The 19,976-nt window shown below is 39.6% G+C and overlaps 1 protein-coding gene across 4 annotated transcripts in view; it reads left to right on the top strand.

Moving 5' to 3' along the window:
* piezo1 (piezo type mechanosensitive ion channel component 1 (Er blood group)) overlaps positions 1–19,976 on the top strand; it is a 250,838-nt gene that overhangs the window by 61,352 nt on the left and 169,510 nt on the right. For all 4 annotated transcript variants that reach the window (XM_069901252.1, XM_069901253.1, XM_069901254.1 and 1 more), the window contains exon 2: positions 6,826–6,921. In XM_069901252.1, coding sequence (XP_069757353.1) covers positions 6,826–6,921 — 96 coding nt within the window. The remainder of the gene's footprint in view (positions 1–6,825; positions 6,922–19,976) is intronic.

Below are 19,976 nucleotides of genomic sequence, written 5' to 3'. Positions count from 1 at the left end.
TAGAACACATATGGTCCAAACTTAAATTATCTCGTGTTTATGCAGGTGTTGATCCACTGCATGAGAAGTGTAACATCTTTGAAGCTTAATTATTTCATATGTTTTGGGAGTGCCCCAATTTAGAAAAACGTTGGGAAAATATTTTCCAAACTTTATCAACGATTTTTAAGATCAAAATAGAACCATGCTCTTTAATTGTTTTGTTCATGAATCGGATATACCTCTGTCTGCAACCCAAGTGAAAGTTTTAGCTTTTATCATGTTGATAGGCAGATGAGCAATTTTAATGAAATGGAAAGATGACTTTTCACCTACTCATACACAGTGGTTACATGTTGTAATGTACTGGTTAAGTTTGGAGAAAATTAGATGCAACATTAAAGATAGAAAGTTTCTATTTGACAAGATATGGGGCCCATTCATGGACTTTTATCATAATTGGAAGAATTAAGAAGTTTGAAGGCTCCTGGGCCTCTCAATCTGTTGTCTGGAAGTCACTATTTGATCCATATCTTTTCAATTTTTGCAAGTTAACTTTGGTTAGTGGGATGGGTTAGATTAGTCAGATTATTTTGGTTTTTTCTTTTTTCTTTAATTTTTTTCTATTTTTTAATAAATACATAAATATTGGTTTATATGTGATGATCATATCAACATATAAGATAAATATATACCTTTATCTATATAAAAGGATTTTCAATTTAATTCCATTTATTTTTTACTGAATATTATATTGGATACATTATAACAAATGGATTAACCACTAATTAATATATAATAGAATTAGATCTCTTAAGAAATGAGATATGTATATGAAACGACCTTTGTATGCTATTACTAGATGATTATTTATGTAGATTTATATTAAACTCAATAAAAATATTTTAAAAAGAAAGACGTGTAACCGACATGATGACTAGAGAATAGCGATTAGTAATCCCATTGAATAACTGCAAAGGTTTGTAGATCCTTGGTTGTTGGGCATGGTCACCTCTTGATATTTAACTGATGTGATGCTAATTGCAATTTTTCAAACTCTATGAACATTGTCCAGGTTTTGCTGCAGATAAACGTAGTGGTTCATTTTCTGAGAAGAGAATAGATTTGACTATTACCCAGTCATCAGTTCATCACACCTGACCTTCATCAAAGACAGGTGATTGATGAAACAACTCAAATGATTTGAGCTATCCCTTCAACTTTGGTGGAACTGAGGTGATTGGCTTCAAAAAGCCACATCTGTGGCTCCAGCCACTGTTTTCTCCTAAATTCTGCACCCAATCAAATGCTGTCTTGATGTTGAAGACGGTCACTTCGCCTTTGCCTTTTTACCTCTGATCTGTGGGTAGCATCGAGGTTGTGACGAGGTCTAAACTGGAATGATCCTGGTAAACCACAAAGTTGGGCAATGCTGAGGAGTGAATGCTGAATAAGGCACCTTCCATTCTCTTTTTATTTTAAAGTTGACTGAAAATGAAGTGAAGGATTTGTTCTTTTGTGATTTGTGTATATTTAGAGCCACCCTTCTGACAGGTCTTTTCAAAAAAATATTCTAATAATTATTGGCATTGCCTGAAACTTTTATCACCAGAAATTCATATGTATGGAACATTATTTCCTGCTCTACATGTTTGAACATTTTTTTTCCTGTAGTAAAACAGTGACAACATTTATTGAGTGAAACCAACCTGCTGGAGGAACCCAATGGATATTCAGTTGAATGGGATGAAAAAGGAATTGTTGACTTTTCAGGTGGAAACCTTTCCTCAGGACAGATCATGGAGAGGGGAAATAAAGGTGTGGCTAGCACAAAATAAATTGTGTCCCTTTTTTCCTCTAATCTCTGGCACCTATGTGGTCTGCCGACCACATCCCTCCCCATCTGCCCATCAGCCCATCATTCTACACTCCACTCTAGCACACTAATCCCCTATTGGCTCCTGTCTCACCCCTGCCACCACCATCTCTGCTCCCTCTCTCTGGTCAGACCTGATGAATGATTTCGACCAGAAACGTTGAGAATTCCTGCCACCACCCCAATCCCCCACTCCTCAGCCTCCGCAGTTGATACTGCACAATCTGCTGAGTTCCTTCAACAGTTTGTTCTTTACACCAGATTCCAGCACCTGTCCATGCAATCATTCCTTGTTGTCCTGTATTGTAGTGGTAGTTCAACTGGACAATTCTGGGCAGGATCATCCTTTACAGCCTGATGTGATTTCTACCAGGAGAGATGTAATTCCCTGACAAGTGATTACATTGGAATATAACAGGAAATCATGGGCAACTCTGTCCACCCTGAGTTACACCAAGAGGCTCTCTCAGAGCTCTGCCCCTTCTCTTGAGTAAGTTCCTGACTTGCCTTGCACCCTTTGGTTTTCTCCTATCAACCCCACCTTATACCATGTGATCTCCTTCTAAAATCTTCCTTCCCGTCCCTATCCCACCCCTTCACCACAACCATCCATCACAGTTATCCATTGAATCATCCCTCCAGCTGCACAGGCTCACTTTCTGCTTGTAGCCATCGATCACCCTGACAAGATCACCCCCATCCCCCCACCTTGCCTCTGACTTTGGTAGCAGGTGAAGAGGGGCACATTTTGAATGAAATTGCAGCTGAAGCTTGCAGTGGAGAGAGCCAATAATCACAATGCTTATCGACACTTTTGCACAAAGCTGCCTCGTGATTTGCTCCATCTTTGGAGGTACTAGGATGTCCAGGCCAATATCTCATCAGTTCGTGTAAAATTCAAGTGGTCAAAATGCAACATGACTCCCTGTCATACAGCAGTGTTTGATTATTTAATGGATTTTGTTACCCCTGCTTTTTGGTAGTTCCGCACTAATAAAAGTTCAGTGACTTTCTTTGTTTCATTGCTACCATGGCAGTGATTTACACCACTTTTAGTTTATTACATATAATTTGCTTATCTATCTGGTAAAGTTTGTCTGCTGATAAAGTTAATGCTCAGCTCCAAAATACTGAGACCCACTCATGACACCCATTTCTCTCCTCCCTGTTCACTGCTCCGCTAATGAAAAGCTGACATCCCCAGGCTATGTCTCATATTTGTAACTGCAGAGAACGTAATGCTGTAAACTTTAAGAATAGGTTAAAAACTAAGACTGCATCCTTGATGAAGGGGTCACATTCAAATTAAATAGAAATAAACGCACAACAGGGATAGCCGAGGACTCGCTGGAGAGTTATAAGAAAGCTTGGCTTTTTCTGAGTTCCTTAACCACTTCATTTGCTCTATTCAGTCTAATGCATGGGCTTTGAGTGACCTGGAATATGACATTGTCATCCATGCTGCATTGCAAACCATTCCACTGTTATCAATAGGCCCTTCCAAGCTGCCTTGTTAACCCTTGGGCAATTTGCCCAGTTAGCGACCCAGTTACATGGCAGTTTGGAAGGGTCCAACTGAGTCAGTTCAGTCAGAACCCAATTGAGTCCCATCCTCAGGGATGGTCAGGGAACCCAGTAAAACCTACCCAGGTGTCCTGGTCTGGCGAATTGAAAGGGCATCCTGGTCCGGCAACCCAGTTACTCTAGTGACGTCAATGCTTGTGCGCTGGCGTCACAGGGAAATCCCTGTCTGAGGTGCCGCTTCCGTGATTGGGGAGAGAGTGGGGTGGGGAGCTGCAATCTGGGGTGGTGGGGGGAGGAAGAGGGGTACCATAATTGGGGGAGAGTGGGGTAGGGGGCGTGATGTGCCACTGCTGTGAACGTCGCTCAGGTTCATGGCGACAGCTGAATGCTGGAATGTGGGAGCAATGGCCATCTTCCTTACCCATAATCCCCCATGCCACATGGAATGGTGATCTCTTCATGGCGTTAGCTGCCTGTGTGGAGCTTTTCCAGGTGTTTTTCCAGTTCTGCCCTTGACACTGAGAGACTTCCACTCTTCACCCTTGTAAAGAGACAAACTTGAAAGGATCTTTATAGAAACTTGTTCTTTTCCATTCCTTCTTCCTGCACTTCCTTACCAGGTCCTCAGCTCTCCTCAATGTCATAAGCCTGCTCTAGATATCTGCTTGCAACAGGTTTATGCCTTCCTTTCTTTCTCTGTGGCCTTCCTCCATTGTTTCTTCAGCTGCCTCCTCTCTCTGACCAGACGATCTATCTCCTTCTGCCTCCTGGACTTGGTGGAGATCATCAATGCAGTCTTCTTCCTTTCTTGCACTCTAAAACGTTCCACCCCATAGCTATTAGGTTTATTGCCCTATAGCTATTAGATTTATTCCCCCATTCTTTCCAACTTCTTCATGGTGTTGCCTCTGAGCGCCTCTAAGATGTTGTAGAGGTCAGCATTGCCTTCTTGCAGAATTTTGGCCACTTGAACAATGGCTTTTGCCCCTGGATCTTCTTTTCGAAATGGCCTGGGTTTGGGATGTTCTCCTGTGCCTTGCTTTTTCCCTGGGACAGGGTTATTGATGCCATGCAGACTTTGGGTTTTGTCCTGCTGCTTAACCCACACCATCTTCAAAGTTCAGATTGAGACTTACTCAGAAGTCTAAGATTTTCTCTGCAATTTTTTCGCTCATCTTTTTGGAAAATTCCTGAAATGCAAGAAAGTGTTTTTCATTTGAAAAACTGGTATCTTCCCTCTTCACATTTCTGACGATGAATGATACCTGTAGCTGTTCATTATGAGAATAATCAGGCGTTTCATCGACAGCGATTGCAAAATACTTTGCAGCTTTTATTTCTTCACTAATGCTCTTTTGCACAAATGATCCACAGATTTTAATGAACTCAGTTTGTATGTTATTTGATAGTTTGTGTACGTGGAGCCGTGTTTCATTCTCCTGTGCATTCTATAGCATGTTCGGCTAATACTGGATCATATTTGCTCAGAAGCTCAACAATACCCCCAAAATTTCCATTATGGCTATTGCCAATTTTTTTTCTGAAAGTGAGCCCCCTCTCTGACTAAAATACAATGATATCAAGATTTTTCTTTCATTTATTACTTTCAGCCTTGAGCTGGTCAACAATATAATTGTCAGTTGAAGTTGAAACACTGCTCATTGCTGCCCTACCTGCTTCTTTCCATGTAACATAGTTTTCCTTGCGTAAGCTAGAATTTTCATGACTTGGAATGCGATCTTTTAATTTTCTCCACCCTTTCTCAATACTCCATCCTAGATGACTGGTTCATACACTAACATCAGAAGAGACATCCCCCTTGGCAAACAAAAAACAAGGCGCACAGTAGGGTGATTGCCTCCAACACAGCCAGTCTCGTCTATATTTGTCTCCATTTGTGAGTATTACTGTGAAAAGGCGAGTTAGAAAAGAATTATCATCTTTATCCTTAGGAACATCAGATAGTACTTCAAAATTCTGAACTTTTAGAAATTATTCCGTGTCAATTCTATTCCTCTTATCAACAAGCCCAATGTCGGTTTGTGATGTCGAGGCTTTTCCAGCTATGGATCCTTTTTCATTATTATCAGCGTCGGCTTCAGTTGGCAACTATGGTTCCACTGTTTGCTCTGTCAGTTTATCATCAATTTCTCTGGGAGTTTTACCTTCGGTATCTGTAGCTGGTCCTGCTCCAACAGCTTGGTTATCAAGATCAGCTTGGTCATTCTCTGATGGTGATGTCGAGCTCGGAAGTCAGCATTGGACTTTTTGATGCTTCTTCTTGTAATTTGGCACGCTTTCTCTTTGCTGCACCACTTTCATGTTGTTTCATTGTGAAAATCTTCTAGGTCAGTAATTTTGCTTCCACCCACTGACCAATATAATATTGGTAGTAATATTTTGATGTTAACCAAAAAAGAAGAATCAATAAATGTGTAATTATTTTAATTTTTTTTTGCTAAAGGATTCACCCCTTGAGTCTCTTTACAATATCAATATTCTTTATCAAGGCAAAAGGTCCCCCCCTTTGCCTCTACCAGGGGGAGTAGGCCCCCTTAAAATTGAAGGCCCATGTCCTCTGCCCCCCCCCTCATTAATTCCGCGTGAAATAAATAAAAAGCAGAAGCAGTCTGTTGGGCATGTTCTACTCATTGAAGGAGAGATTCTGTTCAGTTTCAAAATAAAATAGTAAAAAATAAATTAAGTAAAACTCTCTGAAAGTGAGCCAAGTAGAGTATTTACATGCTTTATTTTGTTTTTTGAGATAGATCAGTTGTAAATGTTTTCCCTGATTTCCATCCACGATGGAAAATATTTTGTACTACTTGGCATATTGCTTTTTCCTCGTGAACTGTGTGATAAATGCAATTTTATTTAAGTTTAGCTCCTTGTTTCCTATTCTAAAGTCTTAAACTGTTCTACGAGAATAGAATTCTGATTTCCTTTAGAGCATTACAAAACTGATATTTGTGTGTTCCTTGTTGTTCCTTTTGATGATGACTGTCTGATGTCCTCTGTGTGGGTGTAAATGTGAAGCCACTAAGGCAAAAACAGACGAGGGTAGAAATCTCTGGCTGCCAGGACTAAATGATGTGATTACTCCAAGGGATTGTAATTGTAGAGGTGAGTCCCACCAGTGAGTGGAACATGTGCAGGTTTATTATTAACAAAAGTCAGATTTCATCACACATATCTCTGTGATTAGTTGAAGAGTGGATGAAACAAATAGTTAATTTTCAACAAACGTTTAATTGTGGTAATTCTGAAGGAGAAGATAAATACTAGAAGATAACAAAATACAGGTCTAATCTTGCTGGCTTCAGTATCTTTTAATCTACTGACTATTTAAAAGTGGGGTCAGTAACCCAATGTTGTCATGAATCATATTCTATATTCAAATCATTTAGGTGGAAATGAGAATCTAAAATTTATCTTTTCATTTACAGCATGCCTCTTTCGCTACAATGCCTTGTCTCTGATTTACCTGTTGTATTTGTTGCTGCTTCCACTGTTCTTTGGTCCCAGTGAACATACTGTGAGAGGTAAGCTTTGATTTTTAAATATAGATATAAAAATATCATTAAAAAAAACAGGAACTCTAGGATTGGCTAACCAGTGACTAATTGAATCAAAATGTAAATAATAGCAGTGAAATTTAGAATGGCCTTGGGAAGAATAGTATTGACTGGAGATAAAATATAATCCATGCTTTTCTATTCATAGAGTGACAAATGAATTCCAGAATCTGTAAATGTATGAAGGTACAGTACCCTCTATCCGATAAACTGAAAACCAAAAAGACCCAAAATCAGAAACAAAAATTTTGGAGCTCTGACGTGACATCACAAGTGAGGAAGAAAATTCCACACCTGACTTCACTTGCTGATGTGGGGCTCTGACATTCTGTTGGCACCAGTTTGTTACAACGGAGCTCTGTGGTACAAAGACATTGTTGAAAATGTCAAAAAGGCCTGCACTTAGCACTATGGGTAATAGTGATTAAAAAAAAAAGAGAAAGCATTCATGTTTCTCTATAGCACAGAAAGTCGAGCTGTTGGAGAAATTGGACAGTGATGTAAGTGTGAAACGTCTTACAGAAGATTGTGGTGTTGGAATGACCACCTGAAGAAACAGAAGGATAAACTGTTGAAGTTCAATACTGTAAGTGATGAACAGAAGTTAATGAAAAATAGAAAAACACTGCATAAATGTAAAAGTGAAGAACTTGATTGGGTATTGATGGAGTGGATCTGTTAGCATTGCAGTGAACACATGCTACTTAATGGTACGCTGATCATGAAACAAGCGAAGATCTATCATGATGACCTGAAAATTGAAGGGAACTGTGAATATACAACAGATTGGTTGAATAAATTTAAGAAAAGACACGACATTAAATTTTTAAAGATTTGTGGTGATAAAGCTTCTGCTGAACCCGAAGCAGTGGAGAAATTCATTGATGAGTTTGCCAAAATCATCACTGATGAACATCTATAATGCTGATGAAACATTACTCTTTTGGCATTATTGCCCCAGAAAGACACTGACTATAGATGATGAGACAGCCCCTACAAGAATTAAGGATGTCAAGGGCAGAATAACTGTGCTGGGATGTGTTAATGCAGCAGGCATACATAAGTGCAAACTTGCTGCGATAGACAAAAGCTTGCATCCTCATTGTTTTAAAGGAATTAATTTCTTACCAGTCCATTATTATGCCCACTGAAAGGCATGGGTCACCAGGGATATCTTTTCTGATTGCTTTCACAAACATGTTGTACCAGTGCTCACTGCACTGGATGACGACTGCAATATTTTGTTCCTCCTCGACAACTGTTTTGCTCATTCTCCAGCTAAAATTCTTATCAAAATTAATGTTTATGCCATGTACTTTCCCCCAAATGTGACTTCATTAATTCTGCCATATGACCAATGAAGAGTGAATATAAAAACACTTTCTTGAACAGCATGCCATCAGCAGTGAACAGAGGCTTGGGTGTGGCAGGTTTCCAAAAGGAGTTTACCCCGAAGGATGCCATGTATGTTGCTGCCAACGCTTGGAATACAGTGACTAAAGACATGGTTGTACATGCCTGGTACAATTTCTAGCTTGCAACTATGTTCAGTGGTGATGGTGAACAAGATGGTGATTTTGAAGGATTCCATATGTCAGGTGAGAAAAAACTATTGGCTGACCTCCTTGCGTATGTTTAAAAAAAAAGCTTTCAGATTCCACCAGTAAGCTGGAAGAAGTGGATATCGAAGAAGTTTTAAGCATCGATAATGAGGCTCCATTTGTTCATTCACTTATGGATGGCGAAATAGTCGGAATTGTTTTAAATCAAGGTGATTGCGATGAAGATGACTTTGTTCTTTGTTATCACTGCAGAAAAAGTGCCTATAGACAACATGGTGAAACTGTATGATGAACTTATTGAAGGACAAGAGCAGTGTGCTTTCATAACGAAGCAAGAAATCAAGTTAGTTTATAGAATCAAAGAGAAATTTTATAGAATCATGTTAGTTTATAGGATCAGACAAAAATTGTTAATGAGGCAGATGACATTTGAAAAAACCATCCAGCAGAATTTTTAGTATTTGGAGCTGCATTTATCTGCTTTTGTAAGTAGAGATCAAGTTTTTTTTTGGTAAGTACAGCATTATTTTCATGTGAATTTTCCATTTGTTGGTGCTCAAAAAAACCTGTTGTTTGTTGTTGCTGTTTACCTGCTGATGCAGGTATTCCGCTGATGCTACTGTGTTGCTTTAGCAATGTGTGCTTACACATTGTTCCAAAATCTGAAACACCTCTGGTCTCAGTCATTTCGAATATGGGGTACTGTACCTGTTTTTTAAAATGAGTCAACAATTTAGGTTAAGCTTGTTCTAATCAGTAGCAGATTAACTACCACCCAGGCCTCAGGCTGTGCTTTAGTAAGGCTGCTCCCCTGACCTTGCCCAAGTATAGGTTACCCCCCCGGTGCCCTTTCTCCCCACCACGGCCCAGGCCATCACTCCCCACTGCGGCCCAGGCCACCCCTGCTGACCCTCGCTCCCAAGCGAGGGCCTGGCCACCTAGGCTCCACTCGCTACTGGCCTCATATTTGGCAGTATCGACCACCGGTCACGCACTTCTCCCATTGTTCAATTACCACCGCAGGTGAAAGGCTAGACACCAGTATTTTGGAGCCCCCTCTTCACACATGCCCCAAGTCTTCTTGCCCCAGCCATCAGCTCCCAGAAACCACCACGTGCTTCACCCCCGCAACAGCGTGGGACCGACTTTGGCTCACAGTCACAGTCACTGGCTTCACCTGCACAGTAAGTGTCACACAATAAACAGACCAGGCTACCCTTTACTTCATATAGATGCTGTGGGACCTGCTCCAGCACATTTGTCAACATAATGTATGCAAAGTACTGAAATATCTTGGGCAGCTTAGGCCCCATTATCCTCTGGGGCCTCTAGGCTTCAGCCTACTCAGCCTAATGGTTAATCCATCACTGATTCTAATATGAATTGTTGTGGGGATGAAATTTTGATCTTGAGATGGAAGATTCAGACTAGTCTGAATTTTGTCAAAATAAATGTATAAGTTGTGCAGTGAATAAAGTCTCGTGAAAAACAATTCATTCAATAGTTTTCTTATGTTTAATGAAGATTTTTTTGGAATTATCAGACATGGCATTGTGGTGGTTTCTAAGATGTTAATAAGTTAATATGTATATAATTACTCTAGCTAGTATTTTAAATCTTAAAAAATACATTATCCACCAAAACAGACGCTTTAATAAATTCATGATTAAGACCTGCAGTGTAGATGCTCTTCGAGATTTGTATTGGCATTCGCTGCCATTTTTGTGCCAATTTTGGCTTATCAAGTCATTAAAATGTATGTTATGAAATATGTCAATTTCCTGTCATTGTTTAACTGTAAAATTAATGGCGCTTAGTGACACAATAGGCCAGTGGTTTTCAAACTTTTTCTTTCCACTCACACATTACCTTAAGTAAACCCTATGCCATTGGTAAGGGATTACTTAAGGTGGTATGTGAGTGGAAAGAAAAAGTTTGAAAGCCCACTGTTGTAAAACATGTGCTTTCATCTTGTTTATTCAATGAGAATTTGGAAAATATGCTACCAGTTCTGAGGATTATGCAATTTTACTCTCTCTCTCTCTCTCTCTCTCTCTCTCTCTCTCTCGCATTAATGTCCTGTTTCCTGCCCCACCAAGGAGCAGCATAATGTTGGAGAAGATCCACTGCAAAAACCACTTAGACTTTCATCAAATTTTTTTACACCCTGTGTACTTGTGATAAGCCGCTCATCCTGTTTGGCACTGTCTCTGGAAAGAGCTGACAGTGAAATTGGTGAATGCAGGCTCAATTTTGACATGTAAGAAAAATTTGAACAGGTTCATGGATGGGAGAGACTTGAAGTGATATGGTTCAGTGGGATGGGGCAGAATAACAGTTTGGCACAGACTAGAAGGGGATGTTACTGTGCAATAATTTTCTATGGTTCTAAATTAATTGTTACAAATGGTGAGGAATTTTGCTTCCTTGGGTTGAGAAATTGTAAAATTATTAAATACAATCATTTTTCTCTCGTCTTTCTATTCTCTATTGAAATTGAATTCTGCCTTATTTTAAATTTAAATTTTGACTAACAGCATGGTAACAGGCCCTTCCAGCCCTTGAGCCCAAGCACCCCAAATACAGCAATTAACCTCCAGCCCTGCAGAGTTTCAACGGAGGAAAGCCACACAAACACCGGGAGAATGTACAAACTCTTTACATACAGCTCTGGATTGGAGCCCTGGTTGCTGCTGCTGTACTAGTGTTTACTAACTGTGCCACCCCTTACTAATTTTGATTGTTTTATTTAAACATGGCCTTTGTGAATGTTTTGATTTGAGGTTCAGTTAGTGCAATGTTGGGTCAGGTTGTAGCAGGGACAGTTCCTGTGCTGAAGAGAATCTCTCTTCAAAAACACTGTTGCCACGATTTTCCACATCTTCCTAGGCCCTTCATCATCTGAAACATTTGTGGTACTACCACTATTGTGTATAGAGGTATATATGGGCTGGCCTGCCCCCTGAACCCATGACTCCTCCTTCCCAGATATCCCCATAAAGGTTGCTACACTCAAACCCTCCCTCAGTCCCTGCCTTGGAACTGGCCAGTAACATGCAAGCTGTGCTGACACTTTAAGGTAATTAAAGCTTATTAATCACGACTGTCAGATTGAGGTTGATTGATAGTACAATGTTGACTGCCTTTTACTTCCCATGGATGCAGTGTGACATTTCTCCAACAATTTTGAGTGCTGCATTCTCTTGTGTTCTTCCTTTAGAATTGGCATGATGTGAACCAATCAGTTTATGTTTTACTGCTACCAGCTCTAGTCCAGAGTCGCGTCTCACTTGAATTTTCCTGAGGTGGTACCAGATACGAACAAGATACGAGAGCAAATTCCCCATTGCAAATTAACCATGTCTGTCACTTGGCTCAAGGGCAGTCCAGCAGCTGTTTCCTGTTTCCAGGAGAGTGGACAGAGCTCTCTGGCTTAATGGTACTCAGTATATGCACTCAAGCTGAGCCCTTAAGGAAGGGTACCTCTTGTTGTTCTAAATCATGCTAGCTTGTTTGAGCAGTAGGCAAAATAATGTGTGCAGTCAATTATGCACCATACCTGAGAGATTCAGCAATTGTTGTCAAATCTGTTAGTGGATCTGTGTTAATATTAATATTTAGGTTAATGTTAAGCTATATTTCATATAAAAATTTCTTAATAAAGTAAGTTATAGAGTTAAAATACTGTATTTATTTTTAGTAAGTTAGTTGTGGGGTGGTACAGGGTCACATACGGGTCAATGCATATTTACAGAGAACCATTGTACTCAGAGAGAGATCATTCTTGGAGTTGACACGTCTGGAAAGCAGAGCCATAATGGAACAGAAGTGTTCTTAATTGAAACTCAAGTACCAGGTGTGGTTCTTAAAAGCAATTCAGCTTCTTGAACAGTGAGGAAGTCAGAGGTTGTTAAGGATATGGAGTGGTTTTGGAAAAGGCAAGAAGTTTTGCAGAAATTTAATTAAAACTGTTAAAGATTCCATTACATGGTTTCCAAGAATTGAGACTGACCTCGTTGATTATGTAAAAGTCACATGATTTTTGAGAAATATATTGGTAAATTCAGACATTTTTGGATCAGTTCAGAAGTCAAGATCCTGTGATGCACACAGGAGTTGGAACCTTGTGAAAGATTGGGTTGAATTACAGTAACCAGAATAGATGCTGTTCTGTGTTACTCCTAATAAAAGGGGAATACAGAAAATAAGTAAATTTCAAAAGGGAAACCACTTTCCGACTGCTCTTTTGAAAATAAAGAGTGCAGCCTCATTGTGGAAGGAAACTCCATGACTCTTAAGAAGAAGCAAATTTGACCACCTGGAAATACACGATTTGTATTATCCTATTCTCAGGAGATACAACATAAGTGGCTTTTAAATAAGTAAGACCAACCACTTCTCATTTGTGCCCAGAAGATGGTCACTCCTGTTTGAAGAATATCTTTATGAAAGCAGCTCATCAAGAGAATCACGAGTTGAAAGAAATCTGAAAATATAATGTTTAAAAGTGCTTCATAATGACTTCCGAACTGCATTTTAAAGGGATCATGAAGTCAACAAGATATTTGAAACTGAACTTTTAAATGTGACTTTTTCAGAATCAAGTTTAATGTGTGATGAGTCTGGAACTTTAACACATTTACATTTATGCATAGTGGGGATAAATTTAAGAGTTAAATTTAGAGATAAGAAAAGTTATGTTATTAATAGCTTAATGAAAACTATTGTTTTAATTTACCATTGTCTGGTGAATTTTCCACTGCTGTTCCTTTGTTAGTATGAATAACATTGTGAACTCCTGGTTGATGATCTAAAGGGGAAAAGATGATGTCTACAACTTGCATTGACCTCTGAATGTATTTTTATGCTGCACGATGGAGTTGGTTTTGAAAAAAGGTCCTTGACTGCACTTAGCAATTCCTGGTGATTAGATTGACACTCCCCTTCTGGATTTTCAGTCTGGGACTTTTGTGAGTATAACACACAGACTGAGGCTGGTGGGCATGTACTGTGATCCCAAATGGCATGAAGTGCTTGTTTTGACATCACTTACTCTATGTAGATCTGACGCTTGTGAATGGTGAACTCTTTGGCCTCAAAGTACATCTTGACTTGAGAATGGAACAAAGTGGTTAATGGAATAACTTACTGACAACTCCTATACAGCATTGGCTAAAAAGCATGACAGCTGCTCTGGCAGGCTTTGATTATCATAGGGGATTGCAAGAGTAATTTGTGTAATAGGCCAGATGGCCTTTTGATTTAGGAAAATACAGCTTTCCATTATTCTTTACTTTTACATGAGAGTAAATGGATCTGATTTGAACAAAACAATTCCAATCATAGCTGTCACTACACTCTGTGAACTGAAACATCTTATGAGCTGAATGTTACAAAATCATCACCCACTCTCTCCTTTTCTCTGCACTGGCCAGGTCCAGGTACAGAGGGCCCATCTTACTACCCTGGACTCCTGAAACATGGCCTGAACAGCTGCAGAACCACCAGTGCCATTTGAAGAAGTTTTGATAGGTGGCAAAGCCAACCCAGTTTTGCTGATTGACATAACTAATATGGTAATCATTTTTTAAAGGGATCTCTTTAAAAATCATTAAAAATAATCGAGAAATATTAAAACAAAATTAATTGGAATATCTAGAACATAAAATATTTAAAAACAATAAATTAAACCAATATAATTAATAATATAAAGCAATTTGCTGCCCCTTTTCCTTGCAATCTCTCCCAACCCCACTCAGATCAGTGAGGTCTCGGATTTTGCATTGGTCCAACCAGGCACCAAATTCTCCAGTGTGAATGCTGGGGAGGAGTGGAACAGCAGGATAAACTATTAGCTTTCGTGTTCCGTATCCATCAGCAAATCTGAAATGTCTGCATTGACCGCAGATGGCAAAATGTCCTTGACAAAGTAATGGCAATAATTCTATTTGAATCTCCTGGGATTTTCAAACAAGACCTTGAAATTGAGCAGAGTGTGATGCAACTTCTGTCACTAACCAAGTACGTTATTTTTAAAAAATATTTACAACACGGTAGAAGCCGATTCCAGCCATTGAAACTTGTGCTGACCTGTCAACCTACCAGTCCTGTACCTGTTCAAGGTTGGGAGGAAATGAGCACACCCAGAGAAATCCCATGCAGGTCACAGGGAGAATGTACAAACTCTTAACAGACAGTGCTGGATTCAAACCCGTGTCACTGCTGCTGTAAAAGCATTGAGCTCATGGTTTTGCTAACCATGCCACCCAGTCCTTGTTCAAGGAAAGATCTGAGTTTCTGTAAATGAGAACAGAACTTCATAATGCATGACAGTTATTGAATAAAATGATGCATATCTCTCTCATTGCAAGATTATGATCTGGACTTTTTGGAAATCCCCATTCCTCTGAACATCTTCTCTGGTAATCATCATTTACTAGTCCTGGTGTCTTCCAAGGGTTTGTAGAAACCCCATAATGGCAGAGCCTTAGCGGGTCAGAATATGGCCTGGAAAAAGTCTTCCCTGGCTTTGCCTTCTGTCAAATGTGTCAATATATGTTTCTCGCAGTCAATTCATTTAAATACCTTTAAAAATAGCAAACAATGAAATTTAAAAAAAGTTTTATTTTAGTTAATTAGAAGCTTTCTATTAAAGACAATTTAAAAAAAAAATAGAACTGTGCTCATTCCTGCCTTTCCCACAGTCCTGAAATCCCCAGGCAGTTGAACATTGGGGACCTCTGCCTCTCTCCAGTTAAATCCCATGGGGAGTCCAGTGGATGGTTGTAGTTGGGAAGTCCATTCACATGGTAGTTCAGTAACTTACTAATTCTTGTGCTGAGAAATGCTTGAGGCTATTTTGTTGGATTGCTGGCAAAACCAAGTAAAATCTAACCCAGTGGTTCTCAACCTTTTTCTTTCCACTCACAAGTAATCCCTATGCCATGGGTGCTCTGTGATTAGTAAGGGATTACTTGTGAGTGGAAAGAAAAAAGTTAAGAACCAAAGATCTTTAAAAGAACTGTTTTTAAGCAGTGCTAAATTTTGGGTTTTTTTGCTTTTGATTAAAAGTTTCACATAAAAAGTGTGTTTTAAAAGTTTTTATGATGTTTTACATGACTCACCCATTGATTTTTTTTTACTTTAACGTGTTGGAATTTTTCCAACTTTAACGTGTTGGAATTTTTCCAACTTTAAGGCATTTTTAATACAATAACTTACGATGCTGCAAAGAAATAGGTTTTGGTTTTGTGTTTTCAATTGTGTTTATTTTAAATAAAATTTGAACATTTGGAAGCTGAAGAAGTATAAAACTGGTTTATGGATTTAATTGACAGGCCTTTTAAAAATCAGCAAAACTAATGATTCATTTTCCAGTGGAAAATCGCTGGAAGTAAATTCACTTCCATCGTCTCCTTGTCCGTGCTGAAATTCAAAACTTTCCAACTTTTAAAATGCCCAGTTGTAGGTGGAGGCAAATTTCCTCCAGGTGGTCGGTAAAGTTAGTGAAAAATTAACCCATGAATTGCTTTAATTTTGTGCCAGCTCTTGGACAACTTCAATTCAGCTGAATGATTTAAATCAAGAATATCATTTAATTTACAAAACTATTTAAATTAGTGAAAATTATTGGAGGTTGCACATGGAGCATCTGGAGTGTTCCGCCTTGTAAACTGTGTCCTGTGTTATAACAATTTTTATTTGGCCAATTTGAGTCTGTCCTGCGTCTTAGTAGAGCCATCCCATCAATTCCATTCCATTGTTCTTACCGCAGACCCGATAAATTATTTTCCCTCGACTAGCCATCTATTTCCCTTTTGTAAGCCTGTGAGGGACTGAGTTCTAGTTCATGGTCACACTCTGTAAACAGAGTAAGTTTTTCTTCACGTCTTAAACTCCTCTGCCTTTTTCCAACATTTTATATCTGTGTCTCTAGGCTTGAATCAAGTTCTCAAAGAAACAGCCCTTCTTCCCTGGCCAGACCAGTCATGTTGCAGCCCTTTATTAAATCTTAACTCAACCTCTTACCTTTAAAAGGCATTGGTGAGACCTCACTTGGAGTATTATGAGCAGTCTTGGGCACCTCATTTAAGAAAAGATGTGCTGAAGTTGGAGAGGATTCAAAGGATGTTTTCACTAGGACAATTCTGGGATTGAAAAGTTCATCATATGAGGAACATTTAACAGCTCTTGGTCTGTACTCAGAATTTAGGAGAATGGGGGGAGGGATGGTGGCGGGTGGGGAGGATCTCATTCAAACATGTAGAAAGTTGAAAGGCATTGGCAGAGTAGATATAGGAAGGTGGCTTCCCATGGTGGGAAAGTCTAGGGCAAGAGGGCACAACTTCAAGATTGAAGGGCGTCCGCTGAGAATGGAAATGCACAGGAATTTCTTCAGCCAGAGGGTGGTAAATCTGTAGAAATCCTCTTCCTTTTATTCGCTTACAGGAATTATGGTGGGTTACGATCTCAGAGTCACTCGTACTTTCCTTGGAAGTCTAGTGTGCCATACTCTTCCTCCACAGTAAATGTTATCCTTTCTTCCATCTTCTCAGATTGACAGTGAACATTGATTCTGACCACCTTCATTTTGATGTGCAGTCGTAAAATGTGCTGATTTCACTATGTTTTACAGTTTTCATTTTCCCTATTTGTAACTTATTGCCAGTGTTGGCACCTTGGGGCTTCATATTTCTCCGTTGCTAGAATCTGTACTGTTAGCACAGTGGCATGGTTAATACAACACTATTGCAGGAGTTGGTATGTTCTCCCCATGGATGTCCTCTGAGTGCTCCAGTTTTCTCCCATCCTTAAACCTATGGGGCTTATAGGTTAATTGGGGCATTTGGACGGTAAGGGCTTGTGGGCCAGAAGGGCCTTGTCCTGCGCTGTATGTCCAAATTTAAATTTTTTAAAATTTGTTGCATTTTTTTCTTGTCTCCATTTTCCTTTGTTCTTCTAGACCAGCCTGGGAGCCACAGCACGGGGGTGGGGTGTGAGGGGGTGTGAGTGCAAGGACTGAAATTATATAATATTTCTTTTTTTTATGCAGTTGGTAGAAGTATGGAAGAAACTAAGTAAACTTGACTGCTTCACAGGGAAAGGGACCCATAAACTTTGAGCAGAGTTTTCGGTGGGGGGGGGGGGGGGGGGTCACAGCCAAAACAAAAATTGATAATGGCTATCCTAGCCCATTAGTGACAGCCAGTGCTTGATTGCTATGTGTTTCATGCAGGTGGCTGCTGCTGGAACATGGTTGTCTTGGACCAGATCAGTCCCTTTGAGTGAATGGAGTTATTTTTTAGACTCCAGTCTATATTATCAAAGCTGTTTGCAACTCATTAATTTGGATGCCTCATTCATGTCCTTTTTTGGCAGCGTTGAAATTCACAGTACTCTTCACTGCCCCTATTTCCTATCATCTACCACTATTAACTCCAGTTTGTCTCCCGTTCTGTTAACGGTACTACCCATTCACTGAATCCTGTTCAAGATGCAGGAGAAGTTACTTTAATTTTTTAGACTGAAACTAATCAGTGATTTTCAGTTGGCCTTTGTTATCAGATATCTTGTAATTTAAATGTAAAATTCTTGTTATTTTCAATCCTTCCAAGTGAAGCAACTTTTCACCTGTGAAAGTGCAGGGCTCATCTATGTCGGAGAGACTGGGAGATTGTTTTGTTGAAGCGCCTTGACTCTGAACGCCGCAATAGCGTGGATCTCCCATTTCAATTCCCCATCCCATTACCTTGCTGACATATCTGTCCATGGTCTCATGCACTGCTAAACTGAGAGCACTTGCAAATTGGAGGGAACACCTCATCTTCCATCAAGTCACCCTCCAACTGGATGGCATTAACATCGACTTCTCTGGTTTCCCATTAATTGCCCCGCACCTCTTCCCGCAGTTTCTTCCTCCCTCGACGCATTTCCCCCAGCCTTTCTGTGCCTCTCTCTGTCTCTTTCTCCTTTCACAGAGCGAAAACAATTTTTACCTTAACATATCCAACTACTGTGGGTCTGAACTCCTCCCCCGCCATTCTTCAGTCTTTATTCATATGCCTTCCTGTTTTTCTGCATATTCCTTGAAGACAGGCTCAGTCCCAAAACATCGGCCATATACCTTTACCTCCTACAGAAGCTGTGAGACTGGCTGGGTTTTTCCAGCATTTCTGTGTGTTTTTACTACAATCACAGCATTGGCAGACTTTCATGCTTCACTTTGTTATTTTCACCACCTTTTCAAACCCTTTTCCCAAGGTGTAGAACCTCGCACCAAACGTTCCATCCTCAAGCTCAGCCCTTTCCATCCCCATTCTTTTCCCACTAGTTTGGTTGCCTTGAGAAGTCACACTTTAGATTTTTTTCTTAAATAACGATTTTATTCTTTCTTTCTGAGGCCCAGCTTTTTTAGTAAACCCTCTATATCTCTCCAATTTGATATTCCTCTGCCTTCGACAATAGATCTGCCAAGATGCCCTTCAAATATTTTATTTAATATAACAGCAGATTGACTTAACTTGAACATTTTAAATTATTCAGATGCAGTTTTACTTGAGATTTAAAATTTGAGCTCTATGATTTTCTATTTCAAAAAAAAGATCCAATTTCATGTAGATTTCTTCTTCTCCCTGTAACATATGTTACACAATCATGCCTAAAAGAAACAGAAAAAATGTCAATGTATTGTATGGACAAATCAATATTTGGTTATAAACCTTAAAGCTGAGTATTCTTTGGGACTGTATGAAATACTTGGAAATTTTTAAATTTGTGCTGCAGAAACGAAACACCAGATAATATGGTCTACAGGTGTTGCAATGGTTGCCCAGATTTCTACATTGTTATATAATTGGATGGCAAAGAGTATCTTATTTCCAAGTGAAATACAAACTGAAACTAAGTGAATATATTCGAAACGGAATCATATTTAAGTTTAAAAATAAAATAGGGTTGGAATTTCGAGTGGTAGTTAAATTAGTGCATGTAGCAAAAAGTTATAAGGCTCATGCAAGTGTTTTCACACACTGAACTTGCTCCATGTCACATTAGTTATCTTAAAGCACACAAAGGTATTTGGAGAGAATCCTGTTTTGTTGACTTTTCCATGTGAAATTCACTCCTTCTTTGGCTTGGCTTCGCGGATGAAGATTTATGGAGGGGTATGTCTACGTCTGCTGCAGGCTTGTTTGTGACTGACAAGTCCGATGCGGGACAGGCAGACACAGTTGCAGTGGTTGCAAGGGAAAATTGGTTGGTTGGGGTTGGATGTTGGGTTTTTCCTCCTTTGTCTTTTGTCAGTGAGGTGGGCTCTGCGGTCTTCTTCAAAGGAGGTTGCTGCCTGCTGAACTGTGAGGCGCCAAGCTGCACGGTTGGAGGTGATATCAGCCCACTGGCGGTGGTCAATGTGGCAGGCACCAAGAGATTTCTTTAAGCAGTCCTTGTACCTCTTCTTTGGTG

Source organism: Narcine bancroftii, chromosome 10 (genome assembly GCF_036971445.1).
Source record: "Narcine bancroftii isolate sNarBan1 chromosome 10, sNarBan1.hap1, whole genome shotgun sequence".
In the NCBI taxonomy this organism is placed as follows: Eukaryota; Metazoa; Chordata; class Chondrichthyes; order Torpediniformes; family Narcinidae; genus Narcine; species Narcine bancroftii.
The sequence above is the reverse complement of the archived record's forward strand: the minus strand, read 5'-3'. Positions and strand labels throughout refer to the sequence as shown.